Consider the following 20,409-nt stretch of genomic DNA (forward strand, 5'->3'; position numbering starts at 1 on the left):
AATGATTTCAAATGTGTACAACATGTGTGCAACATTTAAAATCAGTATCCACCAAGTAATACAAGTCTTGCATTTAATTATATTCTAGTATTAGTTTAGAGCTAAAACAAGAAGTCGATTTCCGATCGACAGAAAAATAACTGGAACCTATTTTGATAATAGATAATTAGTTTAAGTCCTTTAAGTTCAAAATGACAAGAACAAAAAAAGAAAACGGCTTTTGACTTTTTAATATATTAAATATAATGTGAATATTTGCTGGTTTTCTTAGTATACTGTGATAGTAATTAGAATACCGTTGGTTTTATGACTGTTAAAACAGGTCAACTTGGGCTCTGGGAAATTATGATAAACATTTTACACTATTATTTGACATTTTGTCAACCAAATGATTAATCAGCCAGACAAGATACTTTCAAACAGGCTGGGGACCTTTTTTGAACTTTGTTAAACAAAATGATGTGGGTGATATTCTGGCAAATGAGGGAATTCTGAGTAATTTAGTATTTTTCATGCGGGAGGGAGCTGTTTATATTGGCTTTTGACACTGTTTGATTGGTTAGATGCTCCAGATATATCTTACAAGAAGGAATCAGACCACAGTGAAAGGTAATTCTTTTATATAAGGTTTTTAACTCTGTTGCTGTGATTGCTGTCTGTGGTTTGGTTTTTGCTTATATAGTTTTTCTGGCTTTGTCTACATTTATGTATGTTTTGGTTAAAATGAAACTCAATAAACACATTGTTTAAAAAATAAAAAAAAAAAAAAAGATTAATCAGCCAATCAAATAAATAATTGTTAGTTCCAGCGCTATTGCAGTTAACTGTAATACAAATAATATAATAAGTGCACCTTTTCAATGACTACAAATTAAAAGAAATGTCTGATTTTAGCAGTGAAACAACATCAGTAGTGTGGCAGTAACTTCAGTATAAAAATACTCAGTTTTCTCTCAGGAGTACCATGAAAAACAGTGGTTGATAAAAAGAAGGAAAAAGGTAATCCACTAATTACCTACCGTGTAATGTTCCTTTGTATCTGCACACAGTCCTTGGCGTGGATCCACAAAAAGTATGTCTGCAAATTGATGGCACAATTATATAAATATTTTCACAATGATAAAGACTTAAGTAAATTTCTTGATTTCTTTGTAATAGGCTTTTTTACCTGCACAACTACGAAGACAAGTTGCACCACAGGGAATGCAACCTTAACAGCAGAATCACAGTGGAGGTAACCCACATAGCTGGCTATCTTGAAAATGTCCATGATAATGCTGAGCATTCCAAATACCACAAGTCCTCCTGAAGGAGCAAGAATACAAATCATAAAACTATTGGAAAATTATCTGTAAGTGCAAAACAAAACTTAGTTCTAAACACTATTAACTTACCCCTGTGCCATACAGGTCCAGCATGGCCATCCTTGTACATAACAGCATTTTCTTTTCTGGCCATGTAGATGACATAATAAACCATCCAGATGGAAGTGAGGAGGAGGAGGATGATAAGGAACATCTGCAGGTGAGAGCTGCTGATATTGATATTGTTGGAGGCACTGCTCGTGACCAAGGCACAGCCCAGGATCAAAATGTTTAAACAAATGATCCCAGACAGCATCCATCCCCAGTTTTGACCCCGCTCTCTGACAACTCTACTGGAAGGGATGTTCAGGTCGGGTTCACATGTGTTCTCCACTTGACTCTGTACATTGATGTTGTTGGACAGGTGATCCTCCTCTATCTCCCTGTCTTTGGCCATCATCCTGCATGGTTCACAGGGATTGCCATCGATCAAACAGTTGCACGGATAGCCAGTGTTCAGACACATCCTTCCTCTATCTAAGATCTATTCACAAATAACTAATTTACTGCATCTGGTTCCGTATGAGACATTGCAGGTTTAACAGGTACACCCACTCAGTGGCTTCTTCCTTTAAAGACAGATCCCGCCCAAGCAAAACCTCCCCACAGACACAAAAGTCAGAATCCACAAACATATTGAAATTGATGAGCTGTGCTATTTTCTTAAGGAAGGTTATCAACACTTCCCCATAGTGTTTATCTGATAAAAGCAGAAATAACATCAGAACAGGTGAAATATAATAATGTAAAAGTAGGTCGTTGATGACCAAAATCAAGCTCTTATGACAATCCGACAAAGCAGTGACCTTCTAATAATGAATAATGGGTTACAGGATACCAGTTAGCCTACCTGATGCAGTGTGATCCACTGAAGCAGTCTGAGCCATCATGGCTTTTATATACCTTCAAAAACACAGTGGTTTACTGTACAGTCATAAACGTCAATAAATCTGTTATGTACGACACCATATTATTACCAAACACAGTGTGTTTTGCACAAAATATTCATGTAAAGTTCAAAAGATGTTTCCATGTAAAACATTTTCTCACAAATGCAAAGTACAAAAAACAGTTTCTTTTCAGATAAACAGCAACAAAAAAAATTAATCTGATACGATACATTTAAAATTCCAGTCATTTGTTGTAGAAGTCTTAACAGCATGCACAAAATAAATGTTAAAGTAAGGCAACCCTAAACTACCTGTGGCATTAATGATCAAAACCATTTTTATGATCTTTTTGCATTTATAAATACTGTAGAGGCTTTATGAGTTGTTTTGTTTGTTTAACTTGATCCCTTTTTGCTGCAGCTGACCACATGCAGCTACGCCTCTCAATCTAAATGTGATCTTAATCCTCTAAATAGGCATAGCATGTGTTACTCCTTTATTTTTTTAAATCAGTGCTCGCAGGGATACTTTTGGTTCTTAAATGCTATGCATGGCTCAAATGTGCCTTTGTATCTTGTCTCTGCAAAACACATGAGGTGTAGTAGGCCTACATGAAAAGCCTGGCCATTATCTGTTACTATTGTTATGGAAGTATAAATTGGGTAGTACGTCTCAGAACTCAAATGGCTGGTGTTGCTGGTGCCACTATGCTTATTTCAGATCAGTACTCAGGAGAATGAATGCCCTTTTCATCAGGGTGGGGCTGACTGCACTTACTTTTTCATTGCAACACTCCATGGTAATCATGAACTCCTCCTTTGTCTGCACTCATATTTCAAGTTTATTTCTATCTCAAGTTTAAAGTGAGAACAATGGTTTACTCAAAAGAACATAGACAAACAATGATACCGGAGTGACTCTGACTCTTACCCATGCGTCACAATGAGACTTTATGAAACTTGTTTATTTTCAAATGTCTGTGCCAATCGTGTCCTGCCCAGGTTTATATAACTCTACAGCTTTAGTGCAGTACATGTTTTGTCTCTTAAGTTTATTCCTCTGTGATGACTGGGGAAAAACATATACAATGTAAATATTCTATCAGGTAGCCATGGTAATATTTATTTTGCATTAGCCATTAAAGTCTTCATTGACTGGAGAGGTGCAATACAATTCAACAGCACCACAAACTGCATCCTCCAAAAAGACCATCAACACCTCTCTAAAACAATTTGAACAAAAAACATATTATAACCTTCATGAAGGAAGGATTTAACATTCGTTTGAGCTGGGTGTATCCTAATAAACTTGAGTGTAGCAACATCCATTTCCCTTTGATATTTAGGGACTTGTTGTAGGCCTATATTGTCTATTTTGGGGGATTTGGTTTTTTTGTTGATCAGGGACCCCGATCTGTTAAGACCACTTCGGCCACCGGGAGCACTGTTACCCACACTGTGTGCACCATGGCGTCCCTGGATACCACCATCGCGCTCCTCCACTGATCAGGAGCGACTGGCTCTTGGGGAACTGCAGGACAAACTGGCACTTTAGCCGGTCTGCTCCCACTACATCGCCGTATGACGACGACGATGATGATGGTGATGTTGATGAACCGGAATGGAGTCGAGCAGGGTGGATTAATTCTGCACCATGAATGACAGGTACCACAAGGCGGCCCGGGACGGCTACCTGGACCTGCTGAAGGAGGCAACTCGGAAGGATCTCAACGCGCCGGATGAGGATGGCATGACACCGACGTTATGGGCTGCTTATCACGGCAACCTGGAGGCTCTGCAGCTGATCGCGTCGAGGGGGTGTGTAGAAAGCATTGGTAGCTGTATGACTTATTAGGGCGTGGGCACACTACTGTGCCCAGTCTTCAGTCAGTCGTATTGGGTATTAGGAACATTTTAGAGCAAAAGTATTTTACCCTTTTTCTTTCGTATTACAAAGAATAGCTGATGCAATGTCAGATTAGACCGAATAAGGCAAACAATTACTGAGAATGACCTCATTTATTATAGATAAATAGCCTAGATATGAACATAAAGGCTTTTTTTTTTGCAGTTGGACCACACAAAGTTCGGCTAAGTTACAATCGGACACCACTAACAATGTAGGTCACCTTTTAAATGTTGCAGCAATTATTTGAGTTTAACATACCCAGGGGAGAGGAAAGGCCATGACATTCCAACATAATAACCTCAGGCTTCGCTCCTGGCTGAGAGAAGAGCACTTTTAACTAAACAACCTGTTTTGTAATTGGCCATGTCTGAAAAATCCCCATGTTGTATTTCAAGATGAAACATATTTCTGCACATGATGTTAGCAGGTTATATCCACCATTTAGGGTTTTATTTGCATCATATATTCTACATTTTAGAGTGATTTGCAACTTTGTGAGCTAATTTCATAACTAAAGCTTTAACATTAAACATTTACCACATATTTTCATAACTTCAAACTTTATGATCTTCATCTAAAAGATTATTACCAATATGTCATAACAGGAGGTAGCTTTTCATTTTCAAAGCCACATAGGACTGTGTAAAATGTAAAACCTTTATCCCATTTAACATGTTCAAGGTCATGATGGCAGGGGCACCTCTCATGAAAGAACCTGGGATGAGTCAGATATATTACAAGTACAGGTCATCGACTGCTCTGCAGTCCTGCATTCAGTGAAAGTACAACTAGAACATGTTGGCCCATAAAAAATATTTAAAGACAAATTATAACTCATTCCTAAATCAGGAACTGTTATGTAAAATGAAGCATTTCAGTACTTTATTTTGATAGTTTATTATGGAGAGGCAATATAACATATTTTTACATAACTACCAATTTAATATCATTGCAGGCAAAAGAAAAATATTTATCAAATTACCAGCAGATGACGTGTGTAAAAATGAGGCTTTGGTGGCATGGTATAAATGCTGGCATTATTTCAGCAAAGTATGCAAATGTGATTGGTTGTCATAAATTCCTCATCTTTTCTGGCTGACCTGGTTTGCTTGTCAGCCAGAAAAATGGGCCCATTATGAATCTGCTTAATTGAGTAAAGTGTGTGAGAGACTTACTGTAAAAGTGAGACAACATCATGCATCAGTGTTTAGTTTATTGAATGCAAAATATCAGATTTGAGGACATTTATTTTTACAGTTTACAGCAAGGTAGGCTTCCAGTCCTATCTGGTAAAACTAAATTCACTATTTCCCAGGGAATAAGTGTAAACAAGGCTCTGGAGGCATTCGACTGCCAAGGACATAGTATTCCTCTATTGATAGCAGAAAACATAAACTCATGATTGACACAAGGTACTAAAATTAAACATTAGTATCTGCCATAATGTTTCACAGAGGCAACAAACTCATGAGACCCGGAGATATAATGAAGATAAGTTTAATACTGCTTGACAATTTTATGGGAAAGATACCATGCAGGGGTATATTTGGCAAGTATATTGCACTGGGCAGCCTGCAGTAACATCAAGCTGTCATAGCAAGTGAAACAGCCTGTAATGTGATAAAGAACAGCGATGAGTAGGCAGACCTGTCACCGCTGCGGTCAGCATTTTACTAGGACAGACATAAATTATGACACCTAAAGCTATCATGTTAGATGGTCCTTACTTAAAACAGGCATATTGTATAATCTGAAAGGTGATACATATTACTTCTCAAAATAAAAATGGAACATAGCTAATTGCTGTTTATCTTTTGCTAAAACAGCAGTCAGCTATGTTATATCATTTATCAGTTTTTCTCATAGCATTTCATGTTCCTTCTTCTGTTTCAGTGCCGGGTTAACAGTGTAATTCCTTTGTTTGATCATTGTTTTATTGTCTCCTTCTGGACTATTTATCACATACTGTCTATCATGCACACTGATGACAACCATTTCCCTACATTTGAACTACATTATAGCAACCCATAACCCTAAAGCGGCTTTTTCTTTCTGATCGTTTAAACCCAATCCTGTCCAGACAAAAAAGAGCAAGAGGGCTGAAATCAGAGTGGGACTTTGCTAATCGCTGTTGGGTCCGGCAGATCTGACACACATTCCCTGTGAAAACCTACAACGCAATCCATCAATAATACATTTGCACTTCTACAGTAGCTTCACGTCCATCATATAAAATATTCAGCAGTCTGTACGTGGCTACATTGGAAGACAGGGACAAGACACAAGACAGTTCAGTAAACATGTCATTTGGTGTGACACCAACCAGATGACTCTAAACTGGAAAAATAAATGCAGAAATTTAAAGTTAAAATCGTTTTACCAATATTTAGTTGTGGTGGCCACAGACAAGCTGTATATCATGAACACATTCTCTTTTCCTTTGAACATTATTATCAGTAAGATGCTTAATGGATGACTAAAAATTTGAAATGTTCAATAAAGACAAAACAAATGAGCTTTCTGTAGATTTGCATGCCAGGCTAATGATGGAAAAGAAAAGTAATACAGCTCCATACACATCTGCCCTCCACATATTCCAACCAGCTGTGATGCTGATATGTTTTGACTTGAGGAATTCAGAATGACATCAGCACCAGTCATGCACAGTGTTGCTTTTTGAGTCAAGCGCAACCTATTCAGCCTCCCCTGAAACTGGATACAGGTAGTGTAGCAGTGGTGCTGGCAAGCCTGTGGTCATATTACAGACAAGGCAGCAACAGTACAGCACACCTAGAGGTAACCCTAAGGTCGGGGACAGTCGGCCAAGGGTATATGTTGCTTATAGTTTTCAGTTATGGTCCCTGCATACTGTAATAGTAAATTCCTTTTAACATATTGTTTTATTCAAACCATCCATTTTGCTAATTGGTCAAAGCCTTTAAAAAACAATTATTTTCCTATAGAAGATCTACGGTTGGTTTACTGAAAGGGCAATGTGATGTTTAGACTATAAATTATTAAGACCCCATTAACAAACCACAGATGGCAGGTTAGTGTTGAAAACATAATCAAGAAATCACATGCTTACTCATGAGTGTGTCATCTAAACAGAAGGCCAAAGAGGCATGTCGTTGTTAAATCTGGTACAAATTCAAAGTGCTGCATCTAACATCTTTCTTATTGTCCGACAGAGGAAACCCTGACAAGTGTGATATATGGGGGAACACGCCACTCCACCTGGCAGCTGCCAATGGTCACCTCAACTGCCTTTTCTTCCTGGTGTCTTTCGGTGCCAACATATGGTGCCTGGACAACGACTACCACACACCGTTGGACATGGCCGCCACAAAGAATCACATGGATTGCGTCCGCTACTTGGACACTATCGCCACCAAGCAGACGGGCCTCAACACGAAGCTGGTTAGCAAGATGAAGGACCGGGCGTTTCGCGATGCTGAGCGGCGAATCAAAGAGTGTGTGAAGATGCAGAAGAAACACCACAAACGCATGGAGCGAAGGTTTCATAGGGAGACTTCTGAGGCTTCTGCATCAGATGTCATGAGCTTTTCCAGTTACACCAGCAGCTCTCTTAGCCACAAGCTGCACAACTTTAATGCAGCCACAGTCAGTGTGCCATATTCTCAGGTCAGGAGTTTTTATTTATATATTCTGAATGTTCAGAGTACGTTTGTTTTGCATGGTTGCATAGTTCAGGTTGCCAACTAGAAAGAGTTGTCAATACCTTCCTCTTAAAGGCATACTATGTAACTTTTCCCTCTTTGGTCCCCCTACAGGTTGTCTCATTGGAACTACAGCTCGCGCGGCTGTAGTTCCAATGAGACAACCTGTAGGGGGACCGAAGAGGGAAAAGTTACATAGTATGCCTTTAACGGCATAACACAAGACTAAGCTAAATGCTAAAAATGGTCACAGTGACAATGCAAACAAGCTAATGCTTAACGAGTATCATTTTTTATATAATATTTTATATTTATGTTAGCATGCCAAAATATTGGAAAAATAGGAATTTTGGCCTGATTGTGTTAGGGCAAAAGCAAAGGGTTTACCACAGTTATTGTACAATTTATCATTGTGGGGCCATGGATGTCTGTACAAAAGATATGTCATTAAAAAACTAAAATGTTAACCTCATGGTGGCGCTAGAGGGAAAGTCACCAAACAAAGTCAGTAGGATTCATCCTCTGGGGACCCTGAATGTCAGTACAATCCATCCAGTAGTTTTGGAGATATTTCAGTGGTGGACCTACTGACCGACTGACACTGCCATCCCTAGCCCGCTAGCATGGCACATTGACATAAACTGAATGCAGTGGCTATGAAAAGTATCAAAGCTAATATTAATCTATCTCAAAGCTTTTAAAATTGGTCACTAGGAATGTTGGAAAATCTAATCCTTTCATTTGTAATTGTGCCTAATTGCTGTATTTATTCATATCCTGTTAGGCTACTCTCCATGCCACAAACCGAGGGAAGACAAAGATTCAGAGGAAGCTGGAGAAGAGGAAACAAGGAGATGGGACCTTTAAAATCTACGAGGATGGGAGGAAGAGTGTGCGCTCCCTCTCTGGACTTCAGCTGGGCAACGATGTTATGTTTGTCAAACAGGGGACTTACGTCAACCCAAAGGACCGTGGCCGCCGCAACATTCGTGACATGTTCCCCAGAGACAATTATGATGCCATTTCACGTGCCATGAGCGAGCCGGACCTCCACGGGACCGATGTGGACTACTCTGAGATCAGCACTGACTCGGGACATGATTCTCTGTTCAATAGACCCGGTCTGGGCACCATGGTCTTTAGGAGGAACTATGTGAGTGGGGGGATGTTCGACCTCGGTGGTCGGGATGAGGACAGTGCAGACCGGTCAGGCAATAATGTGCGTTTACGCAGTCGGCTGCAGCCATACCCGAGTGCAGATGAAGACAGCATTGGCAGTGCACGCAGCCTGCAGGAGAGGAATGTGGAGGAGCTGCCCTGGGAAGAAATCGAATTAGGGCTGGACGATGATGATGAGGCTAACACAAGCCCGCTGGAGGTCTTCCTCGCCACACAGAGCATGAGTGACTTTTTCTCCATTTTCAAGAGGGAAAAGATTGACCTTGAAGCACTGTTGCTCTGCTCTGACCATGACCTTAAGAGTATCCACATCCCCTTAGGACCAAGGAAAAAGATCTTAGATGCTTGTAAGAGACGGCTGGAGACCATGGAGTACCCAGACTGCATTGAGGACACAGAACTGTGAGTGATGGGATTTTCAGTGATTCAGCGTAGTGAGGGAGTTTTTGGGCATATCGCTGTACTCCAGCATGGATCCTCTTCAGTTACAAACAGTTTCGTCTTTTGTCTTCATTCTGTCCTGCAGATTATAAAAGTTGTTGGTCCCTCCTGCTGTGTGCTCATTCAGGCTTAAAGGTCAGTGGACCATTGTGGAGTGGATGTCACATACGGACAGGGAGGATGTAATGATTTACCTCTCCTGGTACCTCTGTGGTAACAGAGCAGAAAGGAAACTGTTTAGATGAATAGGTCAAGCAAGAAGAGACAAGTGTGAGACTATTTTACAGTGTCTCGTTAGCTTTAGGAGGATCACTGTAAATATCTCTGTATGTCGGTTGGTTGGAGTTCCCTGCACTGCATGGTTTAACAAACTAAAAAACAATTTGTCAGAGTGCAGTGCAGTGTTCATTGCATGCTATGTGGCATAGTTAACAGAGAACTGATTGTGGGGTCTGTGTCCCCTGAATGTTTTTGCCCCTGTGGGGTAAATCCTACCACCTCATGTGCCTGCATTGCTTGTGCCTGTGCATTTGCTTAAAAGTGTCTTTTGTCAAAAATACCATTGACATTAACTTCATTGTAACTTCATTATTAACAGTTTCAATTACAACATTCTGAGCAACATTTTCACCCAGAGGAGCCACTCAGCTGTTTCCTTACTCACATTTCATCTCTGTACATGTTTACATACAGCGAGCCATGTCAGTCCAAGTGTGGCTCTCTGGCAAGGCAGGCCAATTGTTCATTGAGATAACTGTTCTGATTTACTGTAGTATTTTACTGTAGTATTATACGAAAACCCAGAATATTTAGGTAATTTTATAATACACAAGTTACACATGTTGCAGTTCTATATTTTGCATGTTCAGTCCATAAACTAGGAGATTTATAAATCTTTCTATATCACTCATGTCAGTCTTTATAATATGACAGTCTTCGAACTGTTTGTATCTTGAGTAGTTTTTTTTTTTTTTTAAATAATGTACATATGCACAGGAGCATATGTTGATGTTTACTACTACTACATCTCAACCTTTTAACATTTAGGTGGATTTTCAATCAAAAATACTAATGATAAAGATAAAGAAAAGAAAAAAAGTAATTGAACAATTAAATAGAAAATAGAATGTGATATTTTTTTAAGACCTTTGACTCATACTCATTACTCAGAGCATTTGGCATTTTCATCCATAGTGATAATCTTCACTAATGCTCACACACAAAAGACAAGCATCATTGTTGCCTCTGTACACAACACGTCAGGAAGATTTGCTGTAGATACTTGGTGTGGTCTGGATCTCCATGCCTCTTACATAACATTGTTGTCATAACCCTGTCAGACTCTCCCCCACTCTTTTACACTATAGTATCCATATGCTATACCGATACTATACAAAGACTTTACTGATGACAGAAGCCAGACACAACAGTTTTTTATCACCATTATTGTTGAAATAAACATTTAAACCCAACTTTGAACTGTTGTATCTTGAGTAGTTTTTTTTTTTATAATGTACATCTGCGTAGGACTACTACATCTCAACCTTTTAACATTTAGGTTGATTTTCAATAAAAAATACTAATGTTTTTAATGCTCTATGCTGATAGATCCATACATGTTGCTCTCCCTACTGCACCCTGCTTACTATAGCCTATCTGCAGAGTAGTTTAAATTTAACATATGCAGAGTAGGATGTGCCTTTGTAAAGCAGGACCAGAGCTACCATTTAAGGAAACCAAGGGCATGTCTTTATATCATATTTTGGGAATTTTGGGGGATTTATTGATTCTACATGGTTCATGGGAAAAATTAAAAATGCCTCCGCTGGCTGAGTATGAAATACCTTAGGTGTGGTTTTCAATTATTTCCTTATGCACCCTGAGGGTCTTTGGATCTCAGAAAAGGCAGGAAAAAGCAGCCATGCGGACTGTAGCCCTTGTGACGGCCTAAACGTTTATCAGGTTTAAGGTGAGGAACACTCTCAAACATGGAAACACTCAGCACTAATAATGAGGAGAATTTAAAGGAGAGTCAACACAACACAGACGTAAATGAGGAACCAAGGGATCCTACCATACTGACATGCTGCTCCCACAAGATGCGTTGTGTGACTCCTGCATGGACAGCCCCAGCAAGGCCCTAAAATCCTGCCTTACCTTTGTGGTTTTTTACTGCGAGGCACATCTCAGCCAAATTTCAAAACCACCGTCTGTGGATCCCCTCCACAACATAGACGGACTTGTGAGATTCATCCACTTCCTCTTCAATGCTTCTGTCTGATGGACAGCTGCTGTGTGTGTCTGGACTGTGAGAACCAGGAGCACGAAGGGCACACGACTGTATCTGTGGGAGAGACACTTCTGCAGAAGAAACAAGATGAAATCAGTCAGAATGCCTCAACACCTGAGAAAGCAATTGGAAAGCTACAGAACAACAAAGACTCAATTAAGGTTTGTAACATAGGCAGATATGACACTATCACATTTATTTTGTACATTAATTTATTGCACAATGGTCTGGTTTAAATATGTTTATTTCGGGGCGGCCTCTAGCTCACCCAGTAAGAGCATTTGCCCTGTGTTGGCTGAGTCCTGCAGTGGTGTGGGTTCAAATCTGACCTGCTGCGTGTCATACCCCATCTCTCTTCCCCCTTTCATGTCTATCCACTGTCACTACATAATAAAGGGAAAAGCCCCAAAAAATTATCTTAAAAAAAAATTATTATTTCGCTTTCCTCTCTGGCTCTTCAGTCTTCAGTGCAGGAGGGTTGTGTTATTGTTGAACAGCAGTTTTCCAGGCTGCAGACAACTGTAGAGGAGGCCAGAAAAGGCTGCAAAGGTGCTAGAGGGAGAGCAGAGACAGGCCCTTAGTCAGGAAGAGGGCATCCAAGCACATCTGTAGCAGAGAGCAGAGCTGACGAAAATTTTGGCTCAAATGAACCAAACTGTCCAGGTTCAAGTTGTTGACTTCCTGCAGGTACAACATATCTGAAATATTTAATATAATAATAAATAAGTCTTATGTGTCATATGATGACAAAAAGTTTATTTTGGGCGCCGGTCTGTGTACACAGAGCAGGCATTTCATCTCGTCATTTACAGAGGTTTAGAGATCAGAGAAGTTGCATGTTATTTAACAGCTTCAGGATTTCACATCATGATACATGTTACTTTTGTTTTGCTTGTTCCAGAAGTGCTCAGAGTGGAAGAAAGGAATGGCAGATGTGTGCCTGCCTAGTCCGTACCCGCAGTCAACCGCATGGACCATCTAACCTCCTATGTCCAAGTAGTGACTGATGCTACACAGGAGCTGTGTGACCTGATCCTCTCAGTTTTTTCTTGTAGGAGACAAGGAAAAACTGATGTATCTGTAAAAGTTGTAAGTGTATATCATATTCTGTACTTTACCTTACTTACTGGCTCCTCATGGAGAAAACTGCCTCAGACGTGCTTTCTTCAGTGTATCTTGTTATGTGCTCTTTTTAGGCATTCCAGCACCACTGCCTCACAAAGCCGCTAGCGTGGCTGTAGTATTTAAGTCTTGTTATTCAATCTTTATTTGCTCAGCTGCATTAAAATAAAGAAATCTTTATGTATTAGTACATTCAGTACATTGTAAAATAAATCCTCATGTGTTACCAAAATACCAAATAATCTCTGACAAATGAACTACGTACTAAATCCTCTATTCCAACCTTCATCCCTGCCTGTTCCTGAGACGCCAGAGGATTTCTTAAAATGTAAATACACGTTTCATTTGGCCTATGAATGATTAAACAATTATGTTTCCCCTGTATTGTAGACACAAGGAGTTTGACCTTTGACCCAGACACCACCCATCATTTCTTACGTATTACAGAGGTCAACAGAAAGCTGACCAACACCAGCCCCTGGCAGCACAGTTACCCAGACCACCCTGGTTGCTTCCAATATTGGCGTCAGGCAATGACTTCAGACAGCCTTTACCTGGGGAGGCACTACATTGAAGCAGAGCTGAGTGGGGAGGGTGCACATGTCGGAGTCACGTACAAGAGCAACTGCATCACCTGGAACGACTTTTGCTGGTGCATGGGACGAAACAGCCGAGGTTTCTTTGCCTGGCATGCTGGTGTGGAGACACCCTTGGATGTCACTTATATCACAAGAATTGGCGTATATGTCAACTTTTACTGAGGCTCTGTGTCTTTCTATGATGTAACCAGTCCCATGAGGTCACTCCACACATACACAGCTGATTTCATAGAGCCCTTATATGTTACAGCCTGGCTGTCAAAGAAAGAAAATGTAGTTTCTCTGGTAATTGCAAAATGATGCAAAGAATGATCATATTGCCTTCACTGCAAGCTTGTAAAAGAAAAATGAGTGCATTATACATTTTTATTGAGGTTACATAACAAGGTCTATAAAGTTATGGTACATATAGAGGATTTTTTCACGTACATGTCATTCAAGGTTAAATGTACTACCATGTACTGGTAACTGCAACGATGTGTTAGGAATTTACTGCAGCTTTATTTCAACTTCATTGCTCTTGAATGTGATATGAATGAGGAAAAAAAGTACAGAAATGTCTGCCAACAATTTCGAGTCTGAAATTATAAGTCCATTTGGTGAACTAGTATAAAGCTATAAGAGAATGTATTGTTTATGAAGGGCTCGTAAAATCATCAAGACAAACAAAAGTGCTTTGGAAATCATTAACATCCATAACAAGTTTACTGCAGTCAACTTCAGGCGTTAAAATCAGTTTCATTCTCGTCATAAACTGGATTCACAAAGTGCACACCTGTCTGAGTCATGGAGATCGAATTATTTGTTTCAGTTGCATACACACCAGGAATATCAGGCAGCATGTTTGGCTGGTCAAAAATGGGATTATCAAAGCCGTGGTCAAGAGGCCCACCAAGGTCTGTAACGTCGCTGCTTTTCATGAAGCTGCTCAGAGAAGGCAGTGATGATGGCATTTGAATAACCCCCTTACGAATCACGACGACCATGATAATGATGAGTGTAATCATAATCAAAACTCCAAAAACAACTCCAGCCACCATCCCAGCACTACCACCAGTCTGATCACTGCTGCTCCCAGAGGAGGCTTGAAATTCAGCCCCAGTGATTGCCAGGTTGGGGCCATGAGAATGGGCATCCTTCACTATGTCCCTGGCCAGAACCTCTGACAGTGTTCCCTTCTCTCCATCCAAGATAAGCACCTGGATTTCAGGTGAGGTACCAGAAGGGATGATCCCCATCAGCCACTGTGACTTGAAGACTTTAGACATGCCCAGCTGAATGGAATTGTATTGTGGCAGGACAAGAAATAGGTGATGAATTCGTTGCCTGTAAGTTTGCAGGTTGAACCCAGCGGCGTATTGGACGGTAACAATGGCACCACAAACATCACAGCAGTGTCCCACGGGGAGAAGAGGCTTCTTACAGCTCAGAGAGGCACATGTTACACTGTTACAGATCTGCTGATGGTTCACAGAATTCCCACAGTCGCAGCCAGAAGGATCCCCACACTCTTGGTTTCCAATAGAGAAGGCAGAGGATCCTTGAAACTGCAGCTGGCCTGAACGTGAGCTGAGATAATGGGAGAACTCAGATCCGCTATCAAACTTCTTCCCCAGCACAGACACAGATTTGACAGGAATGCTAGACTGACTGGAGCTGGTGTCCACCCTGAAAGAGGAGCGGTCTTTAAAAACCACATCATCATACTGGCAAGGGACACTTTCCTCGTGGACTGAGAATAAGAAATTCCCATGCTGCAGGTCATCCAGAGTTGCAGCTGCCTGCCACAGAGCTGGGTTGAACCACTGGAGAGACTCGGAATCTTTGAATTGAGTCGTGACACCCGCTCCGCAGCCCGAATCTTGTCCTCTCACGACATAAAATCCAGCTCCTGAATTCAGGATGAACTCTCCATCAACTGGCAACTTCATCTCCTGCACAGCATGCGTGGTCTCCACGAACACAGACACTTTTTTCTGGGCTGGAAACTGAACTATGTCGTTGCCACATGGAACATTTTCTTTATCCCAGTTAGTCTTATTCTCATAGTTGGTGTCAGGAATCCACTGTTTGTGCAGGGCATGCGCTGCCCTGACAAGACAGAAGAAGAGAAGCATGTCTGTTGTTTTCAGCATCCTGAATGTTTGTGACAAACTGAGAGAACATTAAGTGACCTTTGTTTCCAACCTTGTGACTAACACATGAGTGCACACAGCTTACCAGTATAGTTGATGAGCTCTGAACCACATCAACCTCCTCAAGCAGGTGACCTGTAAAAGATTTACATTTTCAGTAACAGACCTGCTTCATGTCTTTCCTCTTTTTTTTTTTGTTTGAAAATCATCAGAATATGTTGCACACTTGTGAACACATTTGAATGCATTTTCTAGAGTCCAGTGGTTATTCAGATTTGGGCATTCTCCTATATTTTCTCCTTATTTCCTATTTCTTCAAATAATATATCTGCAGGGTGTTGTCAATTATCAGGCATTCACTAATTCTTCAAATTTGCAGCGAAATTATTTTCTAAAAGGACAACTTCTGAACGGTCCTCTGAGCTCCATTTGCCATTCAGTTTGCGTTGCAGTCTGCCTCAAAATAGGTTTTCACTGTGCAATACATCAGAAATGCTATTAAACTAGTGGTTTAAATCTCAAACTATTATTTAAGTTTTGTACAATGACATGCAGATGCCTTTCAAGGAAGCAAATGTAAGAATTTAGCTTTTAACTTATTCAAATTAATTTAAAATCCAATTAAGTTGCATATAAAACTGAATTCAATGTGAAATTTAACAACCATGACAGCATGAGACACTTTATCATGTAGGCTAAGTTGATTAATTATATTGGTGTTAAAGGATTTAATTTTTAATGTGTTGGTGTTTCATGATTTTAATAATGTGCTTCTTTTACTGTTGCTTATTAACAGCATAATATAGTTAGGAAACAAACGGCTTTGTTTTTGTAAACTTTGTATTGGATTTTTTAAATGTCTCGTGTCAGCAGGAGCAGGGGTTTATGAAGCAGTAATTATGCTTTCTGCTACAGGTACCAGGATTATGCATATACAAAATCAAAACATACACACCCTTATTGAACCTCAATCTCCCCTGAGGCAGTGCCTCACCTGCGCCACAGTAGCACGCTATTAGAGAGAAGTAGGCCTATGTTGTTTACATGGAATAACAATAAAATGCGTGGGCAAACGGAAATTGCTTTAGAAGTGGCGATTGGAACTTCCATTGATAATAGACCTTTTTCACGGCAAACATGTTGACATGTCATAGTAGGAAAAGCACAGGTTATCAAAACCATTAATGATGGCTGCATTCCACTTAGGAGAGGCCCTGGTATTGTGCATGCTGACTCACTGAAATAGCTTACTGGGACACTTGATTAAAATTGAGCCATCGTTAAGGTTATCAATTTCAGCTGTGCTTTTCCTACTATGACAAGTCAAAAAATGTCTGCTGTGAAAAAGGTCCGTTGTCGGAGCGTCACTGTGGGTGCGAGGCGAGACGCGAGTAACTAATCAGCCGAAACTAATTGCACCTGTGTTCTTAATTGACTGCACCTTGTGTGGTGCGCCATCTTTCTGTGCAATCTGACCTCCAGAGAGAGGAACGCTGGCCCACTTATGTTTTCCAGCTCTAGGTGTATTTCCTGCAATGTTCGTAGCAGTTTATCTTTGTTATGATATAAACAAGTCCAAGTGTCCTTTAGACCTGCCTCTGACTTGCTTTGTGACGTACAGTCGGGAGGACAACATGAGAACTGTTGCTCAACAGATGCTTCGGACCTGCAACAAACTTCTCTATAGGTAGGCCTACATTTGTAGTGATTTATTTTTATTCTAGAGGATTTTAGTGTTACACAACTATGCATCGATAACGTTTACTACTGTAGGGCTTTTATTACTTCAAATACACTGTCAAAAACAGTCCTTACAGTACCTACTTCAAGATTCAGCTCCTGGCCACTTGTTACACCAACACAATTTAATGCAATTCAATAAAACAGACCTGCCAGAAATTCTACATTTAGGAAGATGTTTTTGTTGACACTGTCACAGGTGTTAATTCACTTTGCCTATATGTTTATTATTAATGAAATGTATTTATTGTGAAACCTTAGAGGTTTAAAGGACAATGTACCTTTTCAGTGGAGTAAGAGACATCTTGTGTCCAGTAGTTCAACTTTTAAAATACAATTTTTTTTTTTTTGCATATTCATAGATTGTTTCAATGAGAGGGAGTGGATGCAATTTTAAGCTTAAATAAACTTAAATAGGTAATTAAACTTTAGTGGAAAAAACATTAGCTGCATGTATACTTCTTAAATCATGTCTGGAGGGGGATCTTTAAAGTAAAGACTTAAGTTTTTAAGGCCCTTATCTAGGCTTACAATATGCAGCTCATAAAGTTTTGTTTTTTTGTAAACACTTGACACATGACTTGTATCCTTTTGTAGAAAAACACCAAATGATGTTATTGAGGCCTATCCATCCAACATTGAGACGGCAGCACAGATGGACAACATCCAACATTTGCCCAGTCCTCCTCATGTTCCCAGTGTGAGAGAGAGCGTTCGCCATGTGGAGGCAGTGGAGAGGGCCCACCATGGTGGTGGATGGCTCCTGTCTGGCATCATCTGCATCAACATTCTGATCCTGGGCTGCGCTCTGGTCAGCGGCAGTGCTTTTAACATTGTGGCCATTACTGCTGAGCACAGGCAAATCTTCCTCATCCTTCTCCTCCTCCTCACTATGTTGTGGATGCTGTTTTACACAGTCTTCACCTCTCGAAAGGATCAAGCAGTTTTGTTCAAGGATAGCCATGCGGGGCCTGTGTGGCTCCGAGGTGAGTCATTTCTGGTTCTCCGTTTTTAGATAAGTGTCATTTCAAGGCTTAATCACTTAAAATGTTTATATTTCAGCTGGACTTCTGTTGTTTGGGTTTCTCAGTTTCCTCATCGACATCTTCAAGATTGCCACTTATGTGGGCTACCTTCACTGTGATGCTGCTGTTAAAGTTGCCTTCCCTGTCGTACAAGCTGTGTTTCTGTTTGTCCAGGTTGTTGCATTTTAAAAACATGAAGCTTATTGCGTTGCAAGACCATATCAGTCGTAACTTTGGAGGAGTTTTAAAAATGTAACAAAACCTGTCTGTTTTAGACATACTTCCTGTGGATTCATGCAAAGGACTGTGTGGAGCTACACACAAATTTAACAAGGTAAATTATTTTCTTTACTCGCTGGAAAGTTACCTTTTTTTTTTAATCTTGTTGCACCCTGACATTTTCACTTTTCCAGGTGTGGGCTTACTCTTACGCTTTCAACTAACCTGGTGGTGTGGATGACTGCCGTTACTGAGGAATCAGTTCACCAGACTACAATTCCTGATCTAAATGTCAATGTCTCACACAAGATGTACAAAGGTATTTAGGCATGGTTTGTTTCTAATCAGATTCATGTGTGGATTCATTAAGAGGGGGAGAAAAAAACTCACAACTTTCCATTTCAGCCAGCTATGAGAAGTGTACTTGCAGCCACTCGGTGTGTGACACCTTCAAAGAAGCCGCCTACTACCTGTACCCCTTCAACATAGAATACAGCCTCTTTGCTTCGGCTATGACCTACGTCATGTGGAAAAACGTTGGTCGGGTTGTGGACGATCACAGCCACCACAGTGTTAAATTCCGTCCAAAGGATGTGTGTCTGGGACCTGTAACAGGAATACTCCTGGTGGTGGCAGGAGTTGTAACATTCATAGTGTACGAGGTGGACATACTAACGGAGGACGGGAAGAGAAACCAAGCTCTGCTGATTCATTTTATTATGAATATAGTGATAGTGAGCCTGATGTCCCTCTCCACTGTGATTGGCTGTATCATCTACAGGCTGGACCACAGGGAACACGTATCGGAGAAAAACCCCACTCGCAGCCTGGATGTGGGGCTGCTGGTGGGAGCCTCACTGGGGCAGTTAATCATCAGCTATTTCTCTATCGTGGCTGTGGTGGCAACCGGAGCCAAAGGGTACCTGAACGGCCTCAACCTATCCTGGGCCGTGCTGATGGTGCTCCAGCTCGGCCTGCAGAACTACTTCATCATCGAAGGCCTCCATCGGGAGCCCTTCCATGTGATACAGGAAGCAGCTCTGCACACAAACGCTCACTCCTTCCAGGATCATGAGATGAGTGTTGTCCTGAACAACCGTAAGTCCAGCTACTTCCTGACGGCAAGCTGTGATAAGCCATGTTGGAAAAGAAAAGTAGTGAAGGAAGTCTGTGCCTTTTTGCTGCTTGGTAACATCATTGTAAGTTGTATTTATGCTTATTTTCTTTTAACTATTATTGCAACAAACCAATGATCAGTGTTTTCCTGTTAATGTGTCCTGCTTATTACACTCAGCTGTGGATCATGCCCGCCTTCGGTGCTCGTCCCCAGTTTGATCATCCCATCGAGATACAATTCTACACATTCACAATGTGGGCGACCATTGTGAATATTGGACTTCCTTTTGGAATCTTCTACCGCATGCACTCTGTCGCCAGCCTCTTTGAGGTGTTCTTAATCTGTTAATTTTTGAGCATGGAGAGAATTTTATGATCTATTTTATTAAATGTTTAAATTGAACTTGTTATATTAAATTTTAACTTAATAGAAAATGTATTACCGGTCATTAGTTGGCTGATCTTGTATTTAATGATGTGCTTTGTGTAATTCACAAAAAATTGCAATAAATGACAGGACAAACTGTCTTGTAGAACATTTTTGATTATATCCTTTGCTGTTAATCACCTCATGACCTTTTTATTTTTTTAAGATTTGTTTGTCAAATTGGTGGTCAACCTATACAAAAAATAATTGGTAAAATAAATTGGACATTAGCAAAGCTGCAATTGGTTGCTCAAAACAAATTCACAGCAGTATT

General features: G+C 40.5%; 4 protein-coding genes and 1 pseudogene across 5 annotated transcripts in view; 3 read left to right on the plus strand and 2 right to left on the minus strand.

The window, feature by feature from the left end:
- LOC144530570 (proton channel OTOP2-like) overlaps nucleotides 1-2,257 on the minus strand; it is a 3,885-nt gene extending 1,628 nt beyond the window's left edge. Inside the window, exons 1-4 of one of the 2 annotated variants that reach the window (XM_078270189.1) lie at nucleotides 2,215-2,257; nucleotides 1,395-1,765; nucleotides 1,169-1,305; nucleotides 1,020-1,078 (exon numbers count right to left, since the gene is read on the minus strand). In XM_078270189.1, coding sequence (XP_078126315.1) covers nucleotides 1,020-1,078; nucleotides 1,169-1,305; nucleotides 1,395-1,764 — 566 coding nt within the window. In that variant the 5' untranslated portion in view covers nucleotide 1,765; nucleotides 2,215-2,257. Of the gene's footprint in view, nucleotides 1-1,019; nucleotides 1,079-1,168; nucleotides 1,306-1,394; nucleotides 1,944-2,214 lie in introns of those variants that run through there. The other variant, XM_078270188.1, reaches the window with a different exon arrangement.
- Nucleotides 2,258-3,907: 1,650 nt separating this feature from the next.
- Nucleotides 3,908-9,427, plus strand: ush1ga (Usher syndrome 1Ga (autosomal recessive)). Its single transcript, XM_078270191.1, has 3 exons — nucleotides 3,908-4,071; nucleotides 7,354-7,807; nucleotides 8,627-9,427. Exons 1-3 carry the CDS (start codon nucleotides 3,908-3,910, stop codon nucleotides 9,425-9,427), a joined length of 1,419 nt encoding a protein of 472 aa, XP_078126317.1.
- Nucleotides 9,428-11,450: 2,023 nt separating this feature from the next.
- On the plus strand, nucleotides 11,451-13,773 carry LOC144530416 (tripartite motif-containing protein 16-like; annotated as a pseudogene).
- A 419-nt stretch (nucleotides 13,774-14,192) lies between these two features.
- Nucleotides 14,193-15,773, minus strand: amn (amnion associated transmembrane protein). The gene has a single exon (XM_078268648.1). It carries the CDS (start codon nucleotides 15,606-15,608, stop codon nucleotides 14,193-14,195), a length of 1,416 nt encoding a protein of 471 aa, XP_078124774.1. The 5' UTR covers nucleotides 15,609-15,773.
- A 1,455-nt stretch (nucleotides 15,774-17,228) lies between these two features.
- LOC144529930 (proton channel OTOP2-like) lies at nucleotides 17,229-20,223 on the plus strand. Its single transcript, XM_078269301.1, has 7 exons — nucleotides 17,229-17,295; nucleotides 17,946-18,334; nucleotides 18,411-18,547; nucleotides 18,649-18,707; nucleotides 18,787-18,911; nucleotides 18,998-19,791; nucleotides 19,887-20,223. Exons 1-7 carry the CDS (start codon nucleotides 17,243-17,245, stop codon nucleotides 20,055-20,057), a joined length of 1,728 nt encoding a protein of 575 aa, XP_078125427.1. The 5' UTR covers nucleotides 17,229-17,242; the 3' UTR covers nucleotides 20,058-20,223.
- The last annotated feature ends 186 nt before the right edge of the window (nucleotides 20,224-20,409 follow it).

This window comes from Sander vitreus, chromosome 15 (assembly GCF_031162955.1).
Source record: "Sander vitreus isolate 19-12246 chromosome 15, sanVit1, whole genome shotgun sequence".
NCBI classification, from domain to species: domain Eukaryota; kingdom Metazoa; phylum Chordata; class Actinopteri; order Perciformes; family Percidae; genus Sander; species Sander vitreus.

Bases quoted from the DNA above. Each gene is read 5' to 3' on its own strand.
- amn (XM_078268648.1), bottom strand. From the start codon at position 15,608: ATGCTGAAAACAACAGACATGCTTCTCTTCTTCTGTCTTGTCAGGGCA.
- LOC144529930 (XM_078269301.1), top strand. From the start codon at position 17,243: ATGAGAACTGTTGCTCAACAGATGCTTCGGACCTGCAACAAACTTCTC. The intron at 18,548-18,648 runs GTTGTTGCATTT...TGTCTGTTTTAG, and splicing joins CTGTGTTTCTGTTTGTCCAG to ACATACTTCCTGTGGATTCA. The intron at 19,792-19,886 runs GTAAGTTGTATT...TATTACACTCAG, and splicing joins TGCTGCTTGGTAACATCATT to CTGTGGATCATGCCCGCCTT.
- ush1ga (XM_078270191.1), top strand. From the start codon at position 3,908: ATGAATGACAGGTACCACAAGGCGGCCCGGGACGGCTACCTGGACCTG. The intron at 4,072-7,353 runs GTGTGTAGAAAG...ATTGTCCGACAG, and splicing joins CAGCTGATCGCGTCGAGGGG to AGGAAACCCTGACAAGTGTG. The intron at 7,808-8,626 runs GTCAGGAGTTTT...ATATCCTGTTAG, and splicing joins TCAGTGTGCCATATTCTCAG to GCTACTCTCCATGCCACAAA.